The sequence below is a fragment of the Salvelinus namaycush genome, chromosome 7, assembly GCF_016432855.1.
Source record: "Salvelinus namaycush isolate Seneca chromosome 7, SaNama_1.0, whole genome shotgun sequence".
Taxonomy (NCBI): domain Eukaryota; kingdom Metazoa; phylum Chordata; class Actinopteri; order Salmoniformes; family Salmonidae; genus Salvelinus; species Salvelinus namaycush.
In genome coordinates this window covers 316,416-339,844 of record NC_052313.1, presented here as the reverse complement: position 1 = coordinate 339,844, position 23,429 = coordinate 316,416, and the positions used below count along the sequence as shown (strand labels likewise).

Sequence of the window (23,429 nt, the reverse complement as noted above, 5' to 3'; positions counted from 1 at the left end):
TAATGTTGGTTATTTTATCTCTGAAATATACCGCAAACTCATCACATTTAGATGTGAAGGAAAGTTCACATAGGTTTGAGGGCGTAGGATTTATCAGGCCATCAACGGTCGAGAAGAGCACTCTCTAATTATTCCGATTATTTGTGATCAAGCTAGAAAAATAAGACTGTCTGGCATTTCTAATTGCCTTGTTATATATGCCAAATTGCTCTCTCAGAATATCATAATGGATCTGCAACTTTGACTTCGTCCACTTCTGCTCTTTCTTTCTGCAATTTCTCTTTAATTGATTAGTTTCCTAATTCATTAGTTCCCCAAACGGAGCTCTCTGTTTGGATGTGGCCTTTTTCAACTATGGCATCAATGGTTGTCCTTCATTAGCTATTAAAGTGATCAACTAAATCATCACAAGAGGAAGGCAGAATAGGTGGTGGAGTATTGTTCACACACTCAATAAAATCTGTAGCAACTTCAGAGGTAAGATAATGTTTAAATATAATGCGTTCTGTATTACCCTGTGCTATGGGCAACAAGGTAGTATGAAATACATAGAGGTGATCAGATAAAGCAACATCAACAATAGAGGATATGACAATCGAAAGACCCTTGGTAATAACCAGGTCCTAACCCTAACCCATCTGGATTGAGGTAACCAATCAAATAACAACAAAATTATTAATGTTACAACCACTTTTTCTGGCAGTCTTCAATCTATCAGAATAGTAGGAGATGACAGTTTGTATAAACTCACTAGAAGGCGGTGTTATAGGGACATAAATTTGGTTACTCACAATAACCGTAGTGCCATTCCTAAAGGAATGTAAATAGTTTTCAAGTCCTCTGTTGGTTATTCTGACAGGGAGGACTGGAGCACCACCAGACCCTGTCTGTCAGTCTCTAAAACAGTTTGATGTTGCTGGGACTGGAGCACCACCAGACCCTGTCTGTCAGTCTCTAAAACAGTTTGATGTTGCTGGGACTGGAGCACTACCAGACCCTGTCTGTCAGTCTCTAAAACAGTTTGATGTCGCTGGGACTGGAGCACTACCAGACCCTGTCTGTCAGTCTCTAAAACAGTTTGATGTCGCTGGGACTGGAGCACTACCAGACCCTGTCTGTCAGTCTCTAAAACAGTTTGATGTCGCTGGGACTGGAGCACTACCAGACCCTGTCTGTCAGTCTCTAAAACAGTTTGATGTTGCTGGGACTGGAGCACTACCAGACCCTGTCTGTCAGTCTCTAAAACAGTTTGATGTTGCTGGGACTGGAGCACTACCAGACCCTGTCTGTCAGTCTCTAAAACAGTTTGATGTTGTTGGGACTGGAGCACTACCATACCCTGTCAGTCAGTCTCTAAAACAGTTTGATGTTGCTGGGACTGGAGCACTACCAGACCCTGTCTGTCAGTCTCTAAAACAGTTTGATGTTGCTGGGACTGGAGCACCACCAGACCCTGTCTGTCAGTCTCTAAAACAGTTTGATGTTGCTGGGACTGGAGCACCACCAGACCCTGTCTGTCAGTCTCTAAAACAGTTTGATGTTGCTGGGACTGGAGCACTACCAGACCCTGTCTGTCAGTCTCTAAAACAGTTTGATGTTGCTGGGACTGGAGCACTACCAGACCCTGTCTGTCAGTCTCTAAAACAGTTTGATGTTGCTGGGACTGGAGCACTACCAGACCCTGTCTGTCAGTCTCTAAAACAGTTTGATGTTGCTGGGACTGGAGCACTACCAGACCCTGTCTGTCAGTCTCTAAAACAGTTTGATGTTGCTGGGACTGGAGCACTACCAGACCCTGTCTGTCAGTCTCTAAAACAGTTTGATGTTGCTGGGACTGGAGCACTACCAGACCCTGTCTGTCAGTCTCTAAAACAGTTTGATGTTGCTGGGACTGGAGCACTACCAGATCCTGTCTGTCAGTCTCTAAAACAGTTTGATGTCGCTGGGACTGGAGCACTAACAGACTACCAGATAAATACACTGGGACAGAGAGACAGGAAACACAGGGATAAATACACTGGGACAGAGAGACAGGAAACACAGGGATAAATACACTGGTACAGAGAGACATGGAAACACAGGGATAAATACACTGGTACAGAGAGACAGGAAACACAGGGATAAATACACTGGTACAGAGAGACAGGAAACACAGGGATAAATACACTGGCACAGAGAGACAGGAAACACAGGGATAAATACACTGGTAAAGAGAGACAGGAAACACAGAGACAAATACACTGGTACAGAGAGACAGGAAACACAGGGATAAATACACTGGGACAGAGAGACAGGAAACACAGGGATAAATACACTGGTACAGAGAGACAGGAAACACAGGGATAAATACACTGGTACAGAGAGACAGGAAACACAGGGATAAATACACTGGTACAGAGAGACAGGAAACACAGGGATAAATACACTGGTACAGAGAGACAGGAAACACAGGGATAAATACACTGGTACAGAGAGACAGGAAACACAGGGATAAATACACTGGCCCCACGAGACAGGAAACACAGGGATAAATGCACTGGTACAGAGAGACAGGAAACACAGGGATAAATACAGTGGCACAGAGAGAGGGGAAACACAGGGATAAATACACTGGCACAGAGAGACAGGAAACACAGGGATAAATACACTGGGACAGAAAGACAGGAAACACAGGGATAAATACACTGGTATAGAGAGACAGGAAACACAGGGATAAATACACTGGCACAGAGAGACAGGAAACACAGGGATAAATACACTGGTACAGAGAGACAGGAAACACAGGGATAAATACACTGGTACAGAAAGACAGGAAACACAGGGATAAATACACTGGTACAGAGAGACAGGAAACACAGGGATAAATACACTGGCACAGAGAGACAGGAAACACAGGGATAAATACACTGGTACAGAGAGACAGGAAACACAGGGATAAATACACTGGCACAGAGAGACAGGAAACACAGGGATAAATACACTGGTACAGAGAGACAGGAAACACAGGGATAAATACACTGGTACAGAGAGACAGGAAACACAGGGATAAATACACTGGTACAGAGAGACAGGAAACACAGGGATAAATACACTGACACAGAGAGACAGGAAACACAGGGATAAATACACTGGTACAGAGAGACAGGAAACACAGGGATAAATACACTGGTACAGAGAGACAAGAAACACAGGGATAAATACACTGGTACAGAGAGACAGGAAACACAGGGATAAATACACTGGTACAGAGAGACAGGAAACACAGGGATAAATACACTGGCACAGAGAGACAGGAAACACAGAGACAAATACACTGGTACAGAGAGACAGGAAACATAGGGATAATTAACAATGGCACAGAGAGACAGGAAACACAGGGATAAATACACTGGTACAGAGAGACAGGAAACACAGGGGTAAATACACTGGGACAGAGACAGGAAACACAGGGATAAATACACTGGTACAGAGAGACAGGAAACACAGGGATAAATACACTGGGACAGAGAGACAGGAAACACAGGGATAAATACACTGGTACAGAGAGACAGGAAACACAGGGATAAATACACTGGTACAGAGAGACAAGAAACACAGGGATAAATACACTGGTACAGAGAGACAGGAAACACCGGGATAAATACACTGGGGAAAATAAGCGACACCTGAAGGGGTGGAGACAATCACAAGGACAGGTGAAACAGATCAGGGCGTGACAATTGGATCTTCTCGGATAGATGAAGGGTGGCCAGACTGCCTCCCTGATCTCCTATGCCTTGCGAGTGTCCAGTCTCCACTGGGCCGCAGAGTTGAGATTAACATCTGTCCTTTGGATTGGGACAGATCAATGACGCCTGACTCATCAACAGCTTTGCTAGAGATTCGGTTTGCAACAGGTTACAGCAACGTTGGTGGACTTAGAAAACAGGCTCTCCTTTTCTCTCAGCCGAGCTAACAGCCGGATGATCTCTTCTCTAATCTGCTTGATGGTGGTGCATGTAGGGCAGATAAATCCCTGTCCATTTTCCAGTTCCGCGTTGTCTTCATCTTGTGATTGTGTGGTAAACATCTCACACCTGAAGCATTTTTGCCCAGTCGTGCATAAAAACAATGGTGGGCTAGCACCGTTAGCGTTAGCCTAGTACCAAATATGTAGATAATATGTAAATAATAGAAGATAATATGTAGATAATATGTAGATAATATGAAGATAACAGTAGATAATATGTAAATAATAGAAGATAATATGTAGATAATATGTAGATAATATGTAGATAATAGTAGATAATATGTAGATAATATGAAGATAACAGTAGATAATATGTAGATAATATGTAGATAATAGTATATGATAAACTCAGCAAAAAAATAAACGTCCTCTCACTGTCAACTGCGTTTATATTCAGCTAACTTAACATGTGTAAATATTTGTATGAACATAACAAGATTCAACACCTGAGAGATAAACTGAACAAGTTCCACAGACGTGACTAATGTGTCCCTGAACAAAGGGTGGGGGTCAAAATCAAAAGTAACAGTCAGTATCTGGTGTGGCCACCAGCTGCAATAAGTACTGCAGTGCTTCTCCTCCTCATGGACTGCACCAGATTTGCCAGTTCTTGCTGTGAGGCGTTACCCCACTCTTCCACCAAGGCACCTGCAAGTTCCCAGACATTTCTGGGGGGAATGGCCCTAGCCCTCACCCTCCAATCCAACAGGTCCCAGACGTGCTCAATGAGATTGAGATCCGGGCTCTTCGCTGGCCATGGCAGAACACTGACAATCCTGTCTTGCAGGAAATCACACATAGAACGAGCAGTATGGCTGGTGGCATTGTCATGCTGGAGGGTCATGTCAGGATGAGCCTGCAGGAAGGGTACCACATGAGGGAGGAGGATGTCTTCCCTGTAACGCACAGCGTTGAGATTGCCTGGAATGACAACAAGCTCAGTCCGATGATGCTGTGACACACCGCCATCCTGTACCTGTCTCACAGGTGTGATGTTCGGGTGTACCTATCCTGTGCAGGTGTTGTTACACGTGGTCTGTCACTGTGAGGACGATCAGCTGTCCATCCTGTCTCCCTGTAGCGCTGTCTTAGGCGTCTCACAGTATGGACATTGCAATTTATTGCCCTGGTCACATCTGCAGTCCTCATGCCTCCTTCCGCGACGCATATAAGGCTGGTGTGTTTACGGACATATTCAATCAATTCTTATCCCAGTCTGCTGTTCCCACATGCTTCAAGAGGGCCACCATTGTTCCTGTTCCCAAGAAAGCTAAGGTAACTGAGCTAAACGACTACCGCCCCGTAGCACTCACTTCTGTCATCATGAAGTGCTTTGAGAGACTAGTCAAGGACCATATCACCTCCACCCTACCTGACACCCTAGACCCACTCCAATTTGCTTACCGCCCCAATAGGTCCACAGACGACGCAATCGCAACCACACTGCACACTGCCCTAACCCATCTGGACAAGAGGAATACCTATGTGAGAATGCTGTTCATCAACTACAGCTCAGCATTTAACACCATAGTACCCTCCAAACTCGTCATCAAGCTCGAGACCCTGGGTCTCAACCCCGCTCTGTGCAACTGGGTACTGGACTTCCTGACGGGCCGCCCCCAGGTGGTGAGGGTAGGTAACAACATCTCCACCCCGCTGATCCTCAACACTGGGGCCCCACAAGGGTGCGTTCTCAGCCCCCTCCTGTACTCCCTGTTCACCCACGACTGCGTGGCCATGCACGCCTCCAACTCAATCATCAAGTTTGCAGACGACACTACAGTGGTAGGCTTGATTACCAACAACGACGAGACGCCCTACAGGGAGGAGGTGAGGGCCCTCGGAGTGTGGTGTCAGGAAAATAACCTCACACTCAACGTCAACAAAACAAAGGAGATGATCGTGGACTTCAGGAAACAGCAGAGGGAGCACCCCCCTATCCACATCGACGGGACAGTAGTGAAGAGGGTAGTAAGTTTTAAGTTCCTCGGTGTACATATCACGGACAAACTGAATTGGTCCACCCACACAGACAGCGTGGTGAAGAAGGCGCAGCAGCGCCTCTTCAACCTCAGGAGGCTGAAGAAATTCAGCTTGTCACCAAAAGCACTCACAAACTTCTACAGATGCACAATCGAGAGCATCCTGTCGGGCTGTATCACCGCCTGGTACGGCAACTGCTCCGCCCACAACCGTAAGGCTCTCCAGAGGGTAGTGAGGTCTGCACAACGCATCACCGGGGGCAAACTACCTGCCCTCCAGGACACCTACACCACCCGATGTCACAGGACGCCCTCCAGGACACCTACACCACCCGATGTCACACAACGCCACTTCATATAATGTTTACTTACCCTACATTACTCATCTCATATGTATACTATACTGTACTCTATCCCATCTACTGCATCTTGCCTATGCCATTCGGCCATCGCTCATCCATATATTTATAGTTCCTAGTTCAATAAAGGTTAACTAAATAAAATAAAAAAATGTGGCAGCATCACGCTGTGGGGATATTTTTCAGCGGCAGGGACTGGGAGAATAGTCGGGATCAAGGGAAAGATGAAAAGAGCAAAGTACAGAGAGATCCTTGATGAAAACCTGCCCCAGAACGCTCGGGACCGCAGAAGGGGGTGAAGGTTCACCTTCCAACAGGACAACGACCCTAAGCACACAGCCAAGACAATGCAGGATTGGCTTTGGGACAAGTCTCTGAATGTCCTTGAGTGGCCCAGCCAGAGCCCGGACTTGAACATGATCGAACATCTCTGGAGAGACCAGAAAATTGCTGTGCAGTGACGCTCCCCATCCAACCTGACAGAGTTTGAGAGGATCTGCAGAGAAGAATGGGAGAAACTCCCCAAATACAGGTGTTCCAAGCTTGTAGCGTCATACCCAAGAAGACTCGAGGCTGTAATCGCTGCCAAAGGAGTAAAGGGTCTGAATACTTATGTAAATGTAATATTTCCGTTTTTTCTTTTTAATACATTTGCAAAATGTTTGTCATTATGGGCTATTGTGTGTAGATTGATGAGTGAAAAAAATATTTAATCCATTTTAGAATAAGGCTGTAATGTGGAAAAAGTGAAGGGGTCTGAATACTCTGAATGCACTGTAATAGTAAATAATATGTAGATGATAGTAGAAAATATGTAGCTAAAATGTATATCATACTAGATAATGTGTATAATATGCAGATAATAGTAGAGACAGAGATATTAGATAGTAATAGTAGATAACATGTAAATGATAGTAAATAAAATGTAAATAATAGTACATAATATGTAGATAATAGTAGACAAAATGTAGATAAAAGTAGTGACAGAGCTATTAGACTAATAGTAGATAATAGTAGATAACAGTAGATAATAGTAGATACTAGTAGATATGTAGATAATAGTAGAGACAGAGATATTAGACAGTAATAGTAGATAACAGTAGATAATAGTAGATACTAGTAGATATGTAGATAATAGTAGAGACAGAGATATTAGACAGTAATAGTAGATAACAGTAGATAATAGTAGATAATAGTAGATACTAGTAGATATGTAGATAATAGTAGAGACAGAGCTATTAGACAGTAATAGTAGATAACAGTAGATAATAGTAGATACTAGTAGATATGTAGATAATAGTAGATACTAGTAGATATGTAGATAATAGTAGATAATAGTAGATATAGTAGATATGTAGATAATAGTAGATACTAGTAGATATGTAGATAATAGTAGATAATAGTAGATAATAGTAGATAATAGTAGATACTAGTAGATATGTAGATAATAGTAGATATGTAGATAATAGTAGAGACAGAGATATTAGACAGTAATAGTAGATAATAGTAGAGGCAGAGATATTAGACAGTAATAGTAGATAATAGTAGATAATAGTAGATACTAGTAGATATGTAGATAATAGTAGAGACAGAGATATTAGACAGTAATAGTAGATAATAGTAGAGGCAGAGATATTAGACAGTAATAGTAGATAATAGTAGATAATAGTAGATACTAGTAGATATGTAGATAATAGTAGAGACAGAGCTATTAGACAGTAATAGTAGATAACAGTAGATAATAGTAGATACTAGTAGATATGTAGATAATAGTAGGATCTAGTAGAGTCACAGCTATTAGACAGTAATAGTAGATAATAATAGATAATAGTAGATACTAGTAGATATGTAGATAATAGTAGATAATAGTAGAGACAGAGCTATTAGACAGTAATAGTAGATAACAGACCTGTTGACAGGAAACAGTGAGTCCACCAGGTTTCCTTCTATCTTCGCCAGACTGTGTTTAGGAACCAGGAGGGACTCCACGTTACCTTCCACTCTGTACCGACTAAAACACACGCGCGCACACATAAACACACAGTAGCAGAAAAACTTTCTGCAACATGTCATCATGGAGGAGTCTGCTACAGGCCTGCACCAATCAACATGTCATCATGGAGGAGTCTGCTACAGGCCTGCACCAATCAACATGTCATCATGGAGGAGTCTGCTACAGGCCTGCACCAATCAACATGTCATCATGGAGGAGTCTGCTACAGGCCTGCACCAATCAACATGTCATCATGGAGGACTCTGCTACAGGCCTGCACCAATCAACATGTCATCATGGAGGAGTCTGCTACAGGCCTGCACCAATCAACATGTCATCATTTAGGAGTCTGCTACAGGCCTGCACCAATCAACATGTCATCATGGAGGAGTCTGCTACAGGCCTGCACCAATCAACATGTCATCATGGAGGACTCTGCTACAGGCCTGCACCAATCAACATGTCATCATGGAGGAGTCTGCTACAGGCCTGCACCAATCAACATGTCATCATGGAGGAGTCTGCTACAGGCCTGCACCAATCAACATGTCATCATGGAGGAGTCTGCTACAGGCCTGCACCAATCAACATGTCATCATGGAGGAGTCTGCTACAGGCCTGCACCAATCAACATGTCATCATGGAGGAGTCTGCTACAGGCCTGCACCAATCAACATGTCATCATGGAGGAGTCTGCTACAGGCCTGCACCAATCAACATGTCATCATTTAGGAGTCTGCTACAGGCCTGCACCAATCAACATGTCATCATGGAGGAGTCTGCTACAGGCCTGCACCAATCAACATGTCATCATGGAGGAGTCTGCTACAGGCCTGCACCAATCAACATGTCATCATGGAGGAGTCTGCTACACGCCTGCACCAATCAACATGTCATCATGGAGGAGTCTGCTACAGGCCTGCACCAATCAACATGTCATCATGGAGGAGTCTGCTACAGGCCTGCACCAATCAACATGTCATCATTTAGGAGTCTGCTACAGGCCTGCACCAATCAACATGTCATCATGGAGGAGTCTGCTACAGGCCTGCACCAATCAACATGTCATCATGGAGGAGTCTGCTACAGGCCTGCACCAATCAACATGTCATCATGGAGGAGTCTGCTACAGGCCTGCACCAATCAACATGTCATCATGGAGGAGTCTGCTACAGGCCTGCACCAATCAACATGTCATCATGGAGGAGTCTGCTACAGGCCTGCACCAATCAACATGTCATCATGGAGGAGTCTGCTACAGGCCTGCACCAATCAACATGTCATCATGGAGGAGTCTGCTACAGGCCTGCACCAATCAACATGTCATCATGGAGGAGTCTGCTACAGGCCTGCACCAATCAACATGTCATCATGGAGGAGTCTGCTACAGGCCTGCACCAATCAACATGTCATCATGGAGGAGTCTGCTACAGGCCTGCACCAATCAACATGTCATCATGGAGGAGTCTGCTACAGGCCTGCACCAATCAACATGTCATCATTTAGGAGTCTGCTACAGGCCTGCACCAATCAACATGTCATCATTTAGGAGTCTGCTACAGGCCTGCACCAATCAACATGTCATCATTTAGGAGTCTGCTACAGGCCTGCACCAATCAACATGTCATCATTTAGGAGTCTGCTACAGGCCTGCACCAATCAACATGTCATCATGGAGGAGTCTGCTACAGGCCTGCACCAATCAACATGTCATCATGGAGGAGTCTGCTACAGGCCTGCACCAATCAACATGTTATCATGGAGGAGTCTGCTACAGGCCTGCACCAATCAACATGTCATCATGGAGGAGTCTGCTACAGGCCTGCACCAATCAACATGTCATCATGGAGGAGTCTGCTACAGGCCTGCACCAATCAACATGTCATCATGGAGGAGTCTGCTACAGGCCTGCACCAATCAACATGTCATCATGGAGGAGTCTGCTACAGGCCTGCACCAATCAACATGTCATCATGGAGGAGTCTGCTACAGGCCTGCACCAATCAACATGTCATCATGGAGGAGTCTGCTACAGGCCTGCACCAATCAACATGTCATCATTTAGGAGTCTGCTACAGGCCTGCACCAATCAACATGTCATCATGGAGGAGTCTGCTACAGGCCTGCACCAATCAACATGTCATCATGGAGGAGTCTGCTACAGGCCTGCACCAATCAACATGTCATCATGGAGGAGTCTGCTACAGGCCTGCACCAATCAACATGTCATCATGGAGGAGTCTGCTACAGGCCTGCACCAATCAACATGTCATCATGGAGGAGTCTGCTACAGGCCTGCACCAATCAACATGTCATCATGGAGGAGTCTGCTACAGGCCTGCACCAATCAACATGTCATCATGGAGGAGTCTGCTACAGGCCTGCACCAATCAACATGTCATCATGGAGGAGTCTGCTACAGGCCTGCACCAATCAACATGTCATCATGGAGGAGTCTGCTACAGGCCTGCACCAATCAACATGTCATCATTTAGGAGTCTGCTACAGGCCTGCACCAATCAACATGTCATCATGGAGGAGTCTGCTACAGGCCTGCACCAATCAACATGTCATCATGGAGGAGTCTGCTACAGGCCTGCACCAATCAACATGTCATCATGGAGGAGTCTGCTACAGGCCTGCACCAATCAACATGTCATCATGGAGGAGTCTGCTACAGGCCTGCACCAATCAACATGTCATCATGGAGGAGTCTGCTACAGGCCTGCACCAATCAACATGTCATCATGGAGGAGTCTGCTACAGGCCTGCACCAATCAACATGTCATCATGGAGGAGTCTGCTACAGGCCTGCACCAATCAACATGTCATCATGGAGGAGTCTGCTACAGGCCTGCACCAATCAACATGTCATCATTTAGGAGTCTGCTACAGGCCTGCACCAATCAACATGTCATCATTTAGGAGTCTGCTACAAGCCTGCACCAATCAACATGTCATCATTTAGGAGTCTGCTACAGGCCTGCACCAATCAACATGTCATCATTTAGGAGTCTGCTACAAGCCTGCACCAATCAACATGTCATCATTTAGGAGTCTGCTACAGGCCTGCACCAATCAACATGTCATCATGGAGGAGTCTGCTACAGGCCTGCACCAATCAACATGTCATCATGGAGGAGTCTGCTACAGGCCTGCACCAATCAACATGTCATCATGGAGGAGTCTGCTACAGGCCTGCACCAATCAACATGTCATCATGGAGGAGTCTGCTACAGGCCTGCACCAATCAACATGTCATCATGGAGGAGTCTGCTACAGGCCTGCACCAATCAACATGTCATCATGGAGGAGTCTGCTACAGGCCTGCACCAATCAACATGTCATCATGGAGGAGTCTGCTACAGGCCTGCACCAATCAACATGTCATCATGGAGGAGTCTGCTACAGGCCTGCACCAATCAACATGTCATCATGGAGGAGTCTGCTACAGGCCTGCACCAATCAACATGTCATCATGGAGGAGTCTGCTACAGGCCTGCACCAATCAACATGTCATCATGGAGGAGTCTGCTACAGGCCTGCACCAATCAACATGTCATCATGGAGGAGTCTGCTACAGGCCTGCACCAATCAACATGTCATCATTTAGGAGTCTGCTACAGGCCTGCACCAATCAACATGTCATCATGGAGGAGTCTGCTACAGGCCTGCACCAATCAACATGTCATCATGGAGGAGTCTGCTACAGGCCTGCACCAATCAACATGTCATCATGGAGGAGTCTGCTACAGGCCTGCACCAATCAACATGTCATCATTTAGGAGTCTGCTACAGGCCTGCACCAATCAACATGTCATCATGGAGGAGTCTGCTACAGGCCTGCACCAATCAACATGTCATCATGGAGGAGTCTGCTACAGGCCTGCACCAATCAACATGTCATCATGGAGGAGTCTGCTACAGGCCTGCACCAATCAACATGTCATCATGGAGGAGTCTGCTACAGACCTGCACCAATCAACATGTCATCATGGAGGAGTCTGCTACAGGCCTGCACCAATCAACATGTCATCATGGAGGAGTCTGCTACAGGCCTGCACCAATCAACATGTCATCATGGAGGAGTCTGCTACAGGCCTGCACCAATCAACATGTCATCATGGAGGAGTCTGCTACAGGCCTGCACCAATCAACATGTCATCATTTAGGAGTCTGCTACAGGCCTGCACCAATCAACATGTCATCATGGAGGAGTCTGCTACAGGCCTGCACCAATCAACATGTCATCATGGAGGAGTCTGCTACAGGCCTGCACCAATCAACATGTCATCATGGAGGAGTCTGCTACAGACCTGCACCAATCAACATGTCATCATGGAGGAGTCTGCTACAGGCCTGCACCAATCAACATGTCATCATGGAGGAGTCTGCTACAGGCCTGCACCAATCAACATGTCATCATGGAGGAGTCTGCTACAGGCCTGCACCAATCAACATGTCATCATGGAGGAGTCTGCTACAGGCCTGCACCAATCAACATGTCATCATGGAGGAGTCTGCTACAGGCCTGCACCAATCAACATGTCATCATGGAGGAGTCTGCTACAGGCCTGCACCAATCAACATGTCATCATGGAGGAGTCTGCTACAGGCCTGCACCAATCAACATGTCATCATTTAGGAGTCTGCTACAGGCCTGCACCAATCAACATGTCATCATGGAGGAGTCTGCTACAGGCCTGCACCAATCAACATGTCATCATGGAGGAGTCTGCTACAGGCCTGCACCAATCAACATGTCATCATGGAGGAGTCTGCTACAGGCCTGCACCAATCAACATGTCATCATGGAGGAGTCTGCTACAGGCCTGCACCAATCAACATGTCATCATGGAGGAGTCTGCTACAGGCCTGCACCAATCAACATGTCATCATGGAGGAGTCTGCTACAGGCCTGCACCAATCAACATGTCATCATGGAGGAGTCTGCTACAGGCCTGCACCAATCAACATGTCATCATTTAGGAGTCTGCTACAGGCCTGCACCAATCAACATGTCATCATGGAGGAGTCTGCTACAGGCCTGCACCAATCAACATGTCATCATGGAGGAGTCTGCTACAGGCCTGCACCAATCAACATGTCATCATGGAGGAGTCTGCTACAGGCCTGCACCAATCAACATGTCATCATGGAGGAGTCTGCTACAGGCCTGCACCAATCAACATGTCATCATGGAGGAGTCTGCTACAGGCCTGCACCAATCAACATGTCATCATGGAGGAGTCTGCTACAGACCTGCACCAATCAACATGTCATCATGGAGGAGTCTGCTACAGGCCTGCACCAATCAACATGTCATCATGGAGGAGTCTGCTACAGGCCTGCACCAATCAACATGTCATCATTTAGAAGTCTGCTACAGGCCTGCACCAATCAACATGTCATCATGGAGGAGTCTGCTACAGGCCTGCACCAATCAACATGTCATCATTTAGGAGTCTGCTACAGGCCTGCACCAATCAACATGTCATCATGGAGGAGTCTGCTACAGGCCTGCACCAATCAACATGTCATCATGGAGGAGTCTGCTACAGGCCTGCACCAATCAACATGTCATCATGGAGGAGTCTGCTACAGGCCTGCACCAATCAACATGTCATCATTTAGGAGTCTGCTACAGGCCTGCACCAATCAACATGTCATCATGGAGGAGTCTGCTACAGGCCTGCACCAATCAACATGTCATCATGGAGGAGTCTGCTACAGGCCTGCACCAATCAACATGTCATCATGGAGGAGTCTGCTACAGGCCTGCACCAATCAACATGTCATCATGGAGGAGTCTGCTACAGGCCTGCACCAATCAACATGTCATCATGGAGGAGTCTGCTACAGGCCTGCACCAATCAACATGTCATCATTTAGGAGTCTGCTACAGGCCTGCACCAATCAACATGTCATCATGGAGGAGTCTGCTACAGGCCTGCACCAATCAACATGTCATCATGGAGGAGTCTGCTACAGGCCTGCACCAATCAACATGTCATCATGGAGGAGTCTGCTACAGGCCTGCACCAATCAACATGTCATCATGGAGGAGTCTGCTACAGGCCTGCACCAATCAACATGTCATCATGGAGGAGTCTGCTACAGGCCTGCACCAATCAACATGTCATCATTTAGGAGTCTGCTACAGGCCTGCACCAATCAACATGTCATCATGGAGGAGTCTGCTACAGGCCTGCACCAATCAACATGTCATCATGGAGGAGTCTGCTACAGGCCTGCACCAATCAACATGTCATCATGGAGGAGTCTGCTACAGGCCTGCACCAATCAACATGTCATCATGGAGGAGTCTGCTACAGGCCTGCACCAATCAACATGTCATCATGGAGGAGTCTGCTACAGGCCTGCACCAATCAACATGTCATCATGGAGGAGTCTGCTACAGGCCTGCACCAATCAACATGTCATCATGGAGGAGTCTGCTACAGGCCTGCACCAATCAACATGTCATCATGGAGGAGTCTGCTACAGGCCTGCACCAATCAACATGTCATCATGGAGGAGTCTGCTACAGGCCTGCACCAATCAACATGTCATCATGGAGGAGTCTGCTACAGGCCTGCACCAATCAACATGTCATCATTTAGGAGTCTGCTACAGGCCTGCACCAATCAACATGTCATCATGGAGGAGTCTGCTACACGCCTGCACCAATCAACATGTCATCATGGAGGAGTCTGCTACAGGCCTGCACCAATCAACATGTCATCATGGAGGAGTCTGCTACAGGCCTGCACCAATCAACATGTCATCATTTAGGAGTCTGCTACAGGCCTGCACCAATCAACATGTCATCATGGAGGAGTCTGCTACAGGCCTGCACCAATCAACATGTCATCATGGAGGAGTCTGCTACAGGCCTGCACCAATCAACATGTCATCATGGAGGAGTCTGCTACAGGCCTGCACCAATCAACATGTCATCATTTAGGAGTCTGCTACAGGCCTGCACCAATCAACATGTCATCATTTAGGAGTCTGCTACAGGCCTGCACCAATCAACATGTCATCATGGAGGAGTCTGCTACAGGCCTGCACCAATCAACATGTCATCATGGAGGAGTCTGCTACAGGCCTGCACCAATCAACATGTCATCATGGAGGAGTCTGCTACAGGCCTGCACCAATCAACATGTCATCATGGAGGAGTCTGCTACAGGCCTGCACCAATCAACATGTCATCATGGAGGAGTCTGCTACAGGCCTGCACCAATCAACATGTCATCATGGAGGAGTCTGCTACAGGCCTGCACCAATCAACATGTCATCATGGAGGAGTCTGCTACAGACCTGCACCAATCAACATGTCATCATGGAGGAGTCTGCTACAGGCCTGCACCAATCAACATGTCATCATTTAGGAGTCTGCTACAGGCCTGCACCAATCAACATGTCATCATTTAGGAGTCTGCTACAGGCCTGCACCAATCAACATGTCATCATGGAGGAGTCTGCTACAGGCCTGCACCAATCAACATGTCATCATGGAGGAGTCTGCTACAGGCCTGCACCAATCAACATGTCATCATGGAGGAGTCTGCTACAGGCCTGCACCAATCAACATGTCATCATTTAGGAGTCTGCTACAGGCCTGCACCAATCAACATGTCATCATGGAGGAGTCTGCTACAGGCCTGCACCAATCAACATGTCATCATTTAGGAGTCTGCTACAGGCCTGCACCAATCAACATGTCATCATGGAGGAGTCTGCTACAGGCCTGCACCAATCAACATGTCATCATGGAGGAGTCTGCTACAGGCCTGCACCAATCAACATGTCATCATTTAGGAGTCTGCTACAGGCCTGCACCAATCAACATGTCATCATGGAGGAGTCTGCTACAGGCCTGCACCAATCAACATGTCATCATTTAGGAGTCTGCTACAGGCCTGCACCAATCAACATGTCATCATGGAGGAGTCTGCTACAGGCCTGCACCAATCAACATGTCATCATGGAGGAGTCTGCTACAGGCCTGCACCAATCAACATGTCATCATGGAGGAGTCTGCTACAGGCCTGCACCAATCAACATGTCATCATGGAGGAGTCTGCTACAGGCCTGCACCAATCAACATGTCATCATGGAGGAGTCTGCTACAGGCCTGCACCAATCAACATGTCATCATGGAGGAGTCTGCTACAGGCCTGCACCAATCAACATGTCATCATGGAGGAGTCTGCTACAGGCCTGCACCAATCAACATGTCATCATGGAGGAGTCTGCTACAGGCCTGCACCAATCAACATGTCATCATGGAGGAGTCTGCTACAGGCCTGCACCAATCAACATGTCATCATGGAGGAGTCTGCTACAGGCCTGCACCAATCAACATGTCATCATGGAGGAGTCTGCTACAGGCCTGCACCAATCAACATGTCATCATGGAGGAGTCTGCTACAGGCCTGCACCAATCAACATGTCATCATGGAGGAGTCTGCTACAGGCCTGCACCAATCAACATGTCATCATGGAGGAGTCTGCTACAGGCCTGCACCAATCAACATGCTGTGGCCCTTCACGCCATGTGGCTTCTTTTTCTGAATAAAAAAATATAACATTGAGCTCTGTATGTGTAGGTGTGTCTGTTACCTGAAGCTGGCCCCCAGCAGGACAGACACCAGTACGGGGGCGGAGGCGAAGAAGACTGGGTGGCTCGCCACGAACCGACCCAGAGCCTGGAAAGAGCTCCTCAGGCCTGCCTGCAACACCTGAATCACACACACACACACATATATACACACAGAAACACATGAACATCCTCTCTCTCTCTCACACACACACAAACATCCTTCTCTCTCTCACACACACACAAACATCCTTCTCTCTCTCACACACACACCTGGCGCAGCATCCTCCTAGCGCGCTCTGGACACAACGTCTTGAGCCTCTCCCACCAGCGAGAGGAAACAGCGGGTACGCCGACCATCAGGTGCACACAGCATCGGGTCCACAGGCACTACTGTCCCAGTGTTCTCCGGTAGACAGACAGACAGACAGACAGGAAGGAGGACAGCCTAGTTCTCCCTGGTCAGACAGCTCCTTTTCAGGGCTTCACTCATCAGAGCCCCTGGCGGCAGACTGTAGCTCCAACAGATAAATAACCTGCAGATCTCTGTCTCTCTCTCTCTTTGCCTTTCTCTCTTCCCCCAATTTGCTCTATCTTTACCCCCACTTCCTCTCTCTCCCCCAACTCTCTATCTTTTCTCCCTCAACTCTCCCCCTCTCTACAGGTTGGGTGCAGCAGACAGTAGACACACAGTAGCCTAGAGAGCAGCAGATACCGGGAGATAATGGCACTTACATAGAGAAAGCTCCATAGAAAGACGACAGACCTCGAACTAACCTACATGGGTAAATGAAGGCAACAGAGATCCAGTGAAAGCAGCCAAGAGAAGCGATAGCCTATCCTTAAAGCAGCTAGATGGTGACGTTATAATCCAGAGTGGGCGCAGTGGACCCTCATATCTCCCGCCTCATCCACCCTTCTCTGGGTGTCGCCAAGATAGATACAATCGCTAGTTTAGCGCGGTAACTCGGTAATCCAGTAGCACTGGCCCAGAGAGTGCAGGCTCGGTAAAACTAGGTGAAAAAAGATTCCCCGGTGTGTGTAGGTGATGTTATCCGGTTAGGTCGCGCTGCAGCGGTAAAGGCTTTGTCATCGCCTCCTCACGCGCCACTGCCCCATTATCACCCCGGTGGCTCCACGCCACTCTCTCTTCCACTGGCCGCTCCTCTCCGTTGTCCTCACGCTCTAACAAACTGACATCACTAATTACCGGCTGGCTGGTAAACAGTGATTCCGTTACTGATGCACCTCTTGGTGTCACAGCTTCCCGCGCCCCGCCTCTCTCCCGCCTCGCTGGTAATGCAGAGACTCAAACTCCGAATATCAGTCAGTGGGAGCGCCAGCCTCTTTCTCTGTAACTGTTATCAGTTACCAGCTAAAATATTACAATCAGATTACAGATACTTTTCAAAAAGTAGATGATTGCTTATTCGATTACTTTTACATTTAAAAAATGTTTGTGACAAAAAAAATCTGACATTCAATTAGTCATTGAAAAAAAGTCACACGTTTAAATTAAATTGGTTAAATTTGTTCTACCTGAGGGAGAACACAAGTCAGAGTCTTATATGATGACACACAAAATGCATTTGAAGGATCCTTTTGTCTTCTTCTAATGCCTCTTAAGTGGAAAGTGATCGAAAAGTAACTGAATGTAATCAGATTGTGTTCTCTCTCATCACTCTGTTTGGTTCTGACCCTTGTGATATTTAGCTCCAATCTCACTGGTCACTCTGAATGCCACTGTACTGTATGTTTACTGTTGGAATGTATTTAGCTGTTTCCATAGTAACCAGACAGATCACTTCTTCTTTGACAAGCCCTGGTTCCCATGGTGATGGCTCCTGGTGCTACGGTGACACACACAGAGAGAAGAGAGAGCGAACGAAGAGAGAGCGAAGGGAAAGCGAAGAGAAAGCGAAGAGAGAGCAGAGAGAGAGAAGAGAGAAAGAGACTGACACAATTAGACCCAAACAAATCATGACTTGACACATTGGAAAGAAATAACAAAAAAACCTGAACAAACTAGAATGCTATTTGGCCCTAAACAGAGTGTACCTGACCACTGTGACTGACCCAAACTTAAGGAAAGCTTTGACTGTGTACAGACTCAGTGAGCTTTGCTATTGAGCAAGGCCACCGTAGGCAGACCTGGCTCTCAAGAGAAGACAGGCTATGTGCACACTGCCCACAAAATGAGGTGGAAACTGAGCTGCACTTCCTAACCTCCTGCCAAATGTATGACCATATGTGACCCGATTCAGAAAACTAGGTGTATGTCGCAAGTCACGACTTCACAGGAGAGCCGTTTGAATGTTTTTTTTAAATATTTTTTTAATCAAAATGCGTTTTTTGGCAGAAATGCCTTCTGGAACATGTGAATTTTCATGTGCCTTAATAACAAACTTGTATGCTTTCTGTAAATACAAATACATTTTTTTACGAGCCTAGTTGGTTTAGAAACAGAAAAAGTCAGCAACCTTCCCACTAGCCATGATTGGCTGAGATAATGAGTGGGCTGGACATGCCGAGAGAGGAGTTTGGATTGGTCTGCCATACTGCAGGCTTCTGTCTATTTGATCTTGTCAGTCTGTGTTTGTAATCCCATACTGCAGGCTTCTGTCTATTTGATCTTGTCAGTTTGTGTTTGTAATCCCATACTGCAGGCTTCTGTCTATTTGATCTTGTCAGTCTGTGTTTGTAATCCTGTCAATTTTTTTTTTTTTTTAATGTATCGTGTCGTGGAGCTGCATCCTCCACTTTCTGGAGGATCAAGTTTTGAAATCAGTGGAATTAGAGTCTGATAGCTAAAGAGATGGAGAAAACACCTGTCTCTGGATTACATCTTCAAACTAAGGGCAACCGTGGTATGGCATTCCTGACAGGGAGACGTGTCCATCATTTGTGATGATGTATACAGGTAAGATAGATAGCTACATTTTCAGATATTACACGTATCTACATTTTGAAAGAAAGTGGTTTCATTTCAAGCTAAAGTGTAACGTAAACTCACTCACTTTTGTACATCACCTTGGTCCGTACAATTTACCTTATTTTAGCGCCCCAAAAACATAATACTTTCAGATCAACTGTAATGTCAATACCATTGTAAAGCACAATTTCTCCCCTTTCCAACAGAATCAATTACATGACCCCAACGCTGCCCGTTTCTGCATGATTCAAGAAGGCAAGGAGCCCCGTCAGGTCTTTTTAAAAATGGCAGGTGGAGAAGCGAAACTAATGCGTGATAGTGAGAAGGAGAGATGTTGTGTGGGAAAATGCTTTTTTTCACTCGATCTGTCCAACTTATCACCTTTTCGCCTCTAAAATGTAAATAAAACACGATAAAGAGTTTATATAATGTGTCATTACATACCTATTTGAAGGTTTGTGTCGAATTTGAATCTGGTTTTTAGGGCGGTGCTAAAGTGATCTTCAGAAGTAAACAGCGGCTTTGAGAATGATGATTGCTTGCAGTGATGATGTAAGAAATGACTAGGTATCCGCCCCTTACCCCCGTCACTGTCGATTTCTTGTTTTTAAAGGATGAGAGAAGTGCTACACCTGGTGGAGAGAGATTGTAAGACAGAAATAGTTGCTTTATGCGTGCTGTACGTTGCGGCATGACACGTCACGATGTAACGGAGGGTCCGTTTTTTTCAACTTTTCTCCAATACTATAGAGCCATTACCATGTCCATCAACGCTTGAATAGAAACCTAGTTCACACCCCCGATTTTGAAGTCAACACAGTCGCTACAGTCCCATTAGTTTTCTTTGTAGCCTCGTATGAATGTTGCGGTTGCGCACATTTGTACGGAATGGGGTGAGTTTACGTTACTGTTATCTAGCTAGCTACGAATAGCTGACTGGCTCCCTAGCTGACGTTATTATTTGTTTCCCAGAGCCTTGTGCTGTTCTAGATAGAGCCTAATGTTAGCTAGCTAACATTGGACCTGGATGGTTAACTCCCAGCACTGTGGCATTGTTAGGCATTGTTGGCCTAATGTTAGGCATTGTTAGGCATTGTTGGCACTTTGTTAATTGTTGGCACTTTGTTCACTGCTGGCACTTTGTTTATTGTTGTTTAACTAGCTAACGTTAGTTGGCTGGCTCGTTAGCTAACGTTGCGTTACGTGTGTGATCTTAAACGTTGTTTACCTAGCTGGGTTCATTGTTTACCAAGCTAGCTTGTTATATGTCTTATGTCTTAAGCGTGAGCTAAAGTGTACTGTTAGCTAGCTAGCTAACGTTGGCTGACTGGCTCCCTAGCTAGCTAACGTTGGCTGACTGGCTCCCTAGCTAGCTAACGTTGGCTGACTGGCTCCCTAGCGGACGCTATTATTTGTTTTCCAGAGCTGTTTGCTTTTCTATTTAGAGCCTAATGTTAGGCATTGTTGGCACTTTGTTCATTGTTGTTTAACTAGTTAACATTAGATGTCTGGCTCGTTAGCTAACGTCATGTGACGTGTGTACAACACCCGTTGAATATGGCCTGTGTCAGTAAACATCTGCAAAAAACCTTATACTCGCAAACACACACTCACAGCCAACGCTGCTGTCCCACGTTATCGAGACACTGAAGCACAGGACACTTCCCATTTCACACTGTGTATTTACATACTGGATCCCATCATAATAGTTCTACTACTGTAAATGGGATTTTAGTTACACTGTGCATACACATCGCATATTTATTTATATACTGGATTCTTGACATAGCTTACTCTAATATATCTACTGCTGTACATATTATTCTGGATTCTTGACATAGCTTACTCTAATACATCTACTGCTGTACATATTATTCTGGATTCTTGACATAGCTTACTCTAATACATCTACTGCTGTACATATTATTCTGGATTCTTGACATAGCTTACTCTAATACATCTACTGCTGTACATATTATTCTGGATTCTTGACATAGCTTACTCTAATACATCTACTGCTGTACATATTATTCTGGATTCTTGACATAGCTTACTCTAATACATCTACTGCTGTACATATTATTCTGGATTCTTGACATAGCTTACTCTAATATATCTACTGCTGTACATATTATTCTTAGTTTATCTTGTATAAATTCCCTGATACTGCTACAGTGCTATTTGGGTTGTTAATTGGATTCGTCCCGCCAGTCTTGCCTTTTTGTATTTATTTTTCTTGCCATTTTAATTGTTTGACACTTTACTGCATTGTTAGGAGCTAGCATTTCACTGCACCGCTATAACACCTGCTAAACTGTGTACGCAACCAATACACTTTGATTTGATTTGTTAAAGCAAAAGAAAATCCCATGACTGAACCTAATCTCAGATCGATTGTCTGGGGCCAAGTTAAACCCCTCTTTCATGTAAAAAAAGTCGTGACCATCATGCTTTTAGGTAAAGAAGATCATGTCGTACATGTATTAAACTGTAAGTTTGCGCAATTCCAGTCCCCTTGCTGAAGGGGTCCGCGGTCCTCCCCGGTATAATTATTTTATGTAGAAGGACTGAGATGCTCAGTTCTGGGGACTTTTTAGATTGACATTCTACTCCAAAATGAATGAAAATAAAATGATGCTGACCACATCTAAAATTATATTTAAAATATGAGCCCAATAATTGATGCAACATAGTGGCTATAAATACATGGGCTGAAGCATGGGGTTGTCAATTTGCATTTACCCAGTTGGATACCCGAGACATGGACTATTCTCCATGATCCAGTCCGGCATGTGGTACTGGTGCATCAAGGCTCTCACAAACAGACTCCTAAACAGCTTCTATCCCCTGGCCATAAGACTGTTATATTGCTAATACTACTGCTCTCCCTCTCCCACAGACTATCCACACTGACTCTATGCCCATCCACAGGTCTCTACCCACTCAGACAAAAACCCACGCTGCTGTTACAAAGAGTATTGATTAGATTTAGTACTCTATTACGCTGCTGTTCAATGATTATTGATTGTCATTACCATTAGTATCTATCTATTTATCCTGCTACTGGTCACTATTCCTCCTGTTTACTTGTATATATTACCATTAGTATCTATCTATTTATCCTGCTACTGGTCACTATTCCTCCTGTTTACTTGTATATATTACCATTAGTATCTATCTATTTATCCTGCTACTGGTCACTATTACTCCTGTTTACATGTATATATTACCATTAGTATCTATCTATTTATCCTGCTACTGGCCACTATTCCTCCTGTTTACATGTATATATTACCATTAGTATCTATCTATTTATCCTGCTACTGGTCACTATTCCTCCTGTTTACATGTATATATTACCATTAGTATCTATCTATTTATCCTGCTACTGGCCACTATTACTCCTGTTTACATGTATATATTAGTATCTATCTATTTATCCTGCTACTGGTCACTATTCCTCCTGTTTACATGTATATATTAGTATCTATCTATTTATCCTGCTACTGGCCACTATTCCTCCTGTTTACATGTATATATTACCAT

At 45.5% G+C, this 23,429-nt stretch overlaps 1 protein-coding gene across 1 annotated transcript in view; it reads right to left on the bottom strand.

Moving 5' to 3' along the window:
* Window positions 1-17,236, bottom strand: part of ptchd1 (patched domain containing 1) — a 92,772-nt gene extending 75,536 nt beyond the window's left edge. Inside the window, exons 1-3 of the mRNA XM_038996846.1 lie at window positions 17,225-17,236; window positions 16,975-17,093; window positions 8,260-8,361 (exon numbers count right to left, since the gene is read on the bottom strand). Of these exons, the coding sequence (XP_038852774.1) occupies window positions 8,260-8,361; window positions 16,975-17,093; window positions 17,225-17,236 (233 nt within the window). The remainder of the gene's footprint in view (window positions 1-8,259; window positions 8,362-16,974; window positions 17,094-17,224) is intronic.
* Between the last annotated feature and the right edge of the window lie 6,193 nt (window positions 17,237-23,429).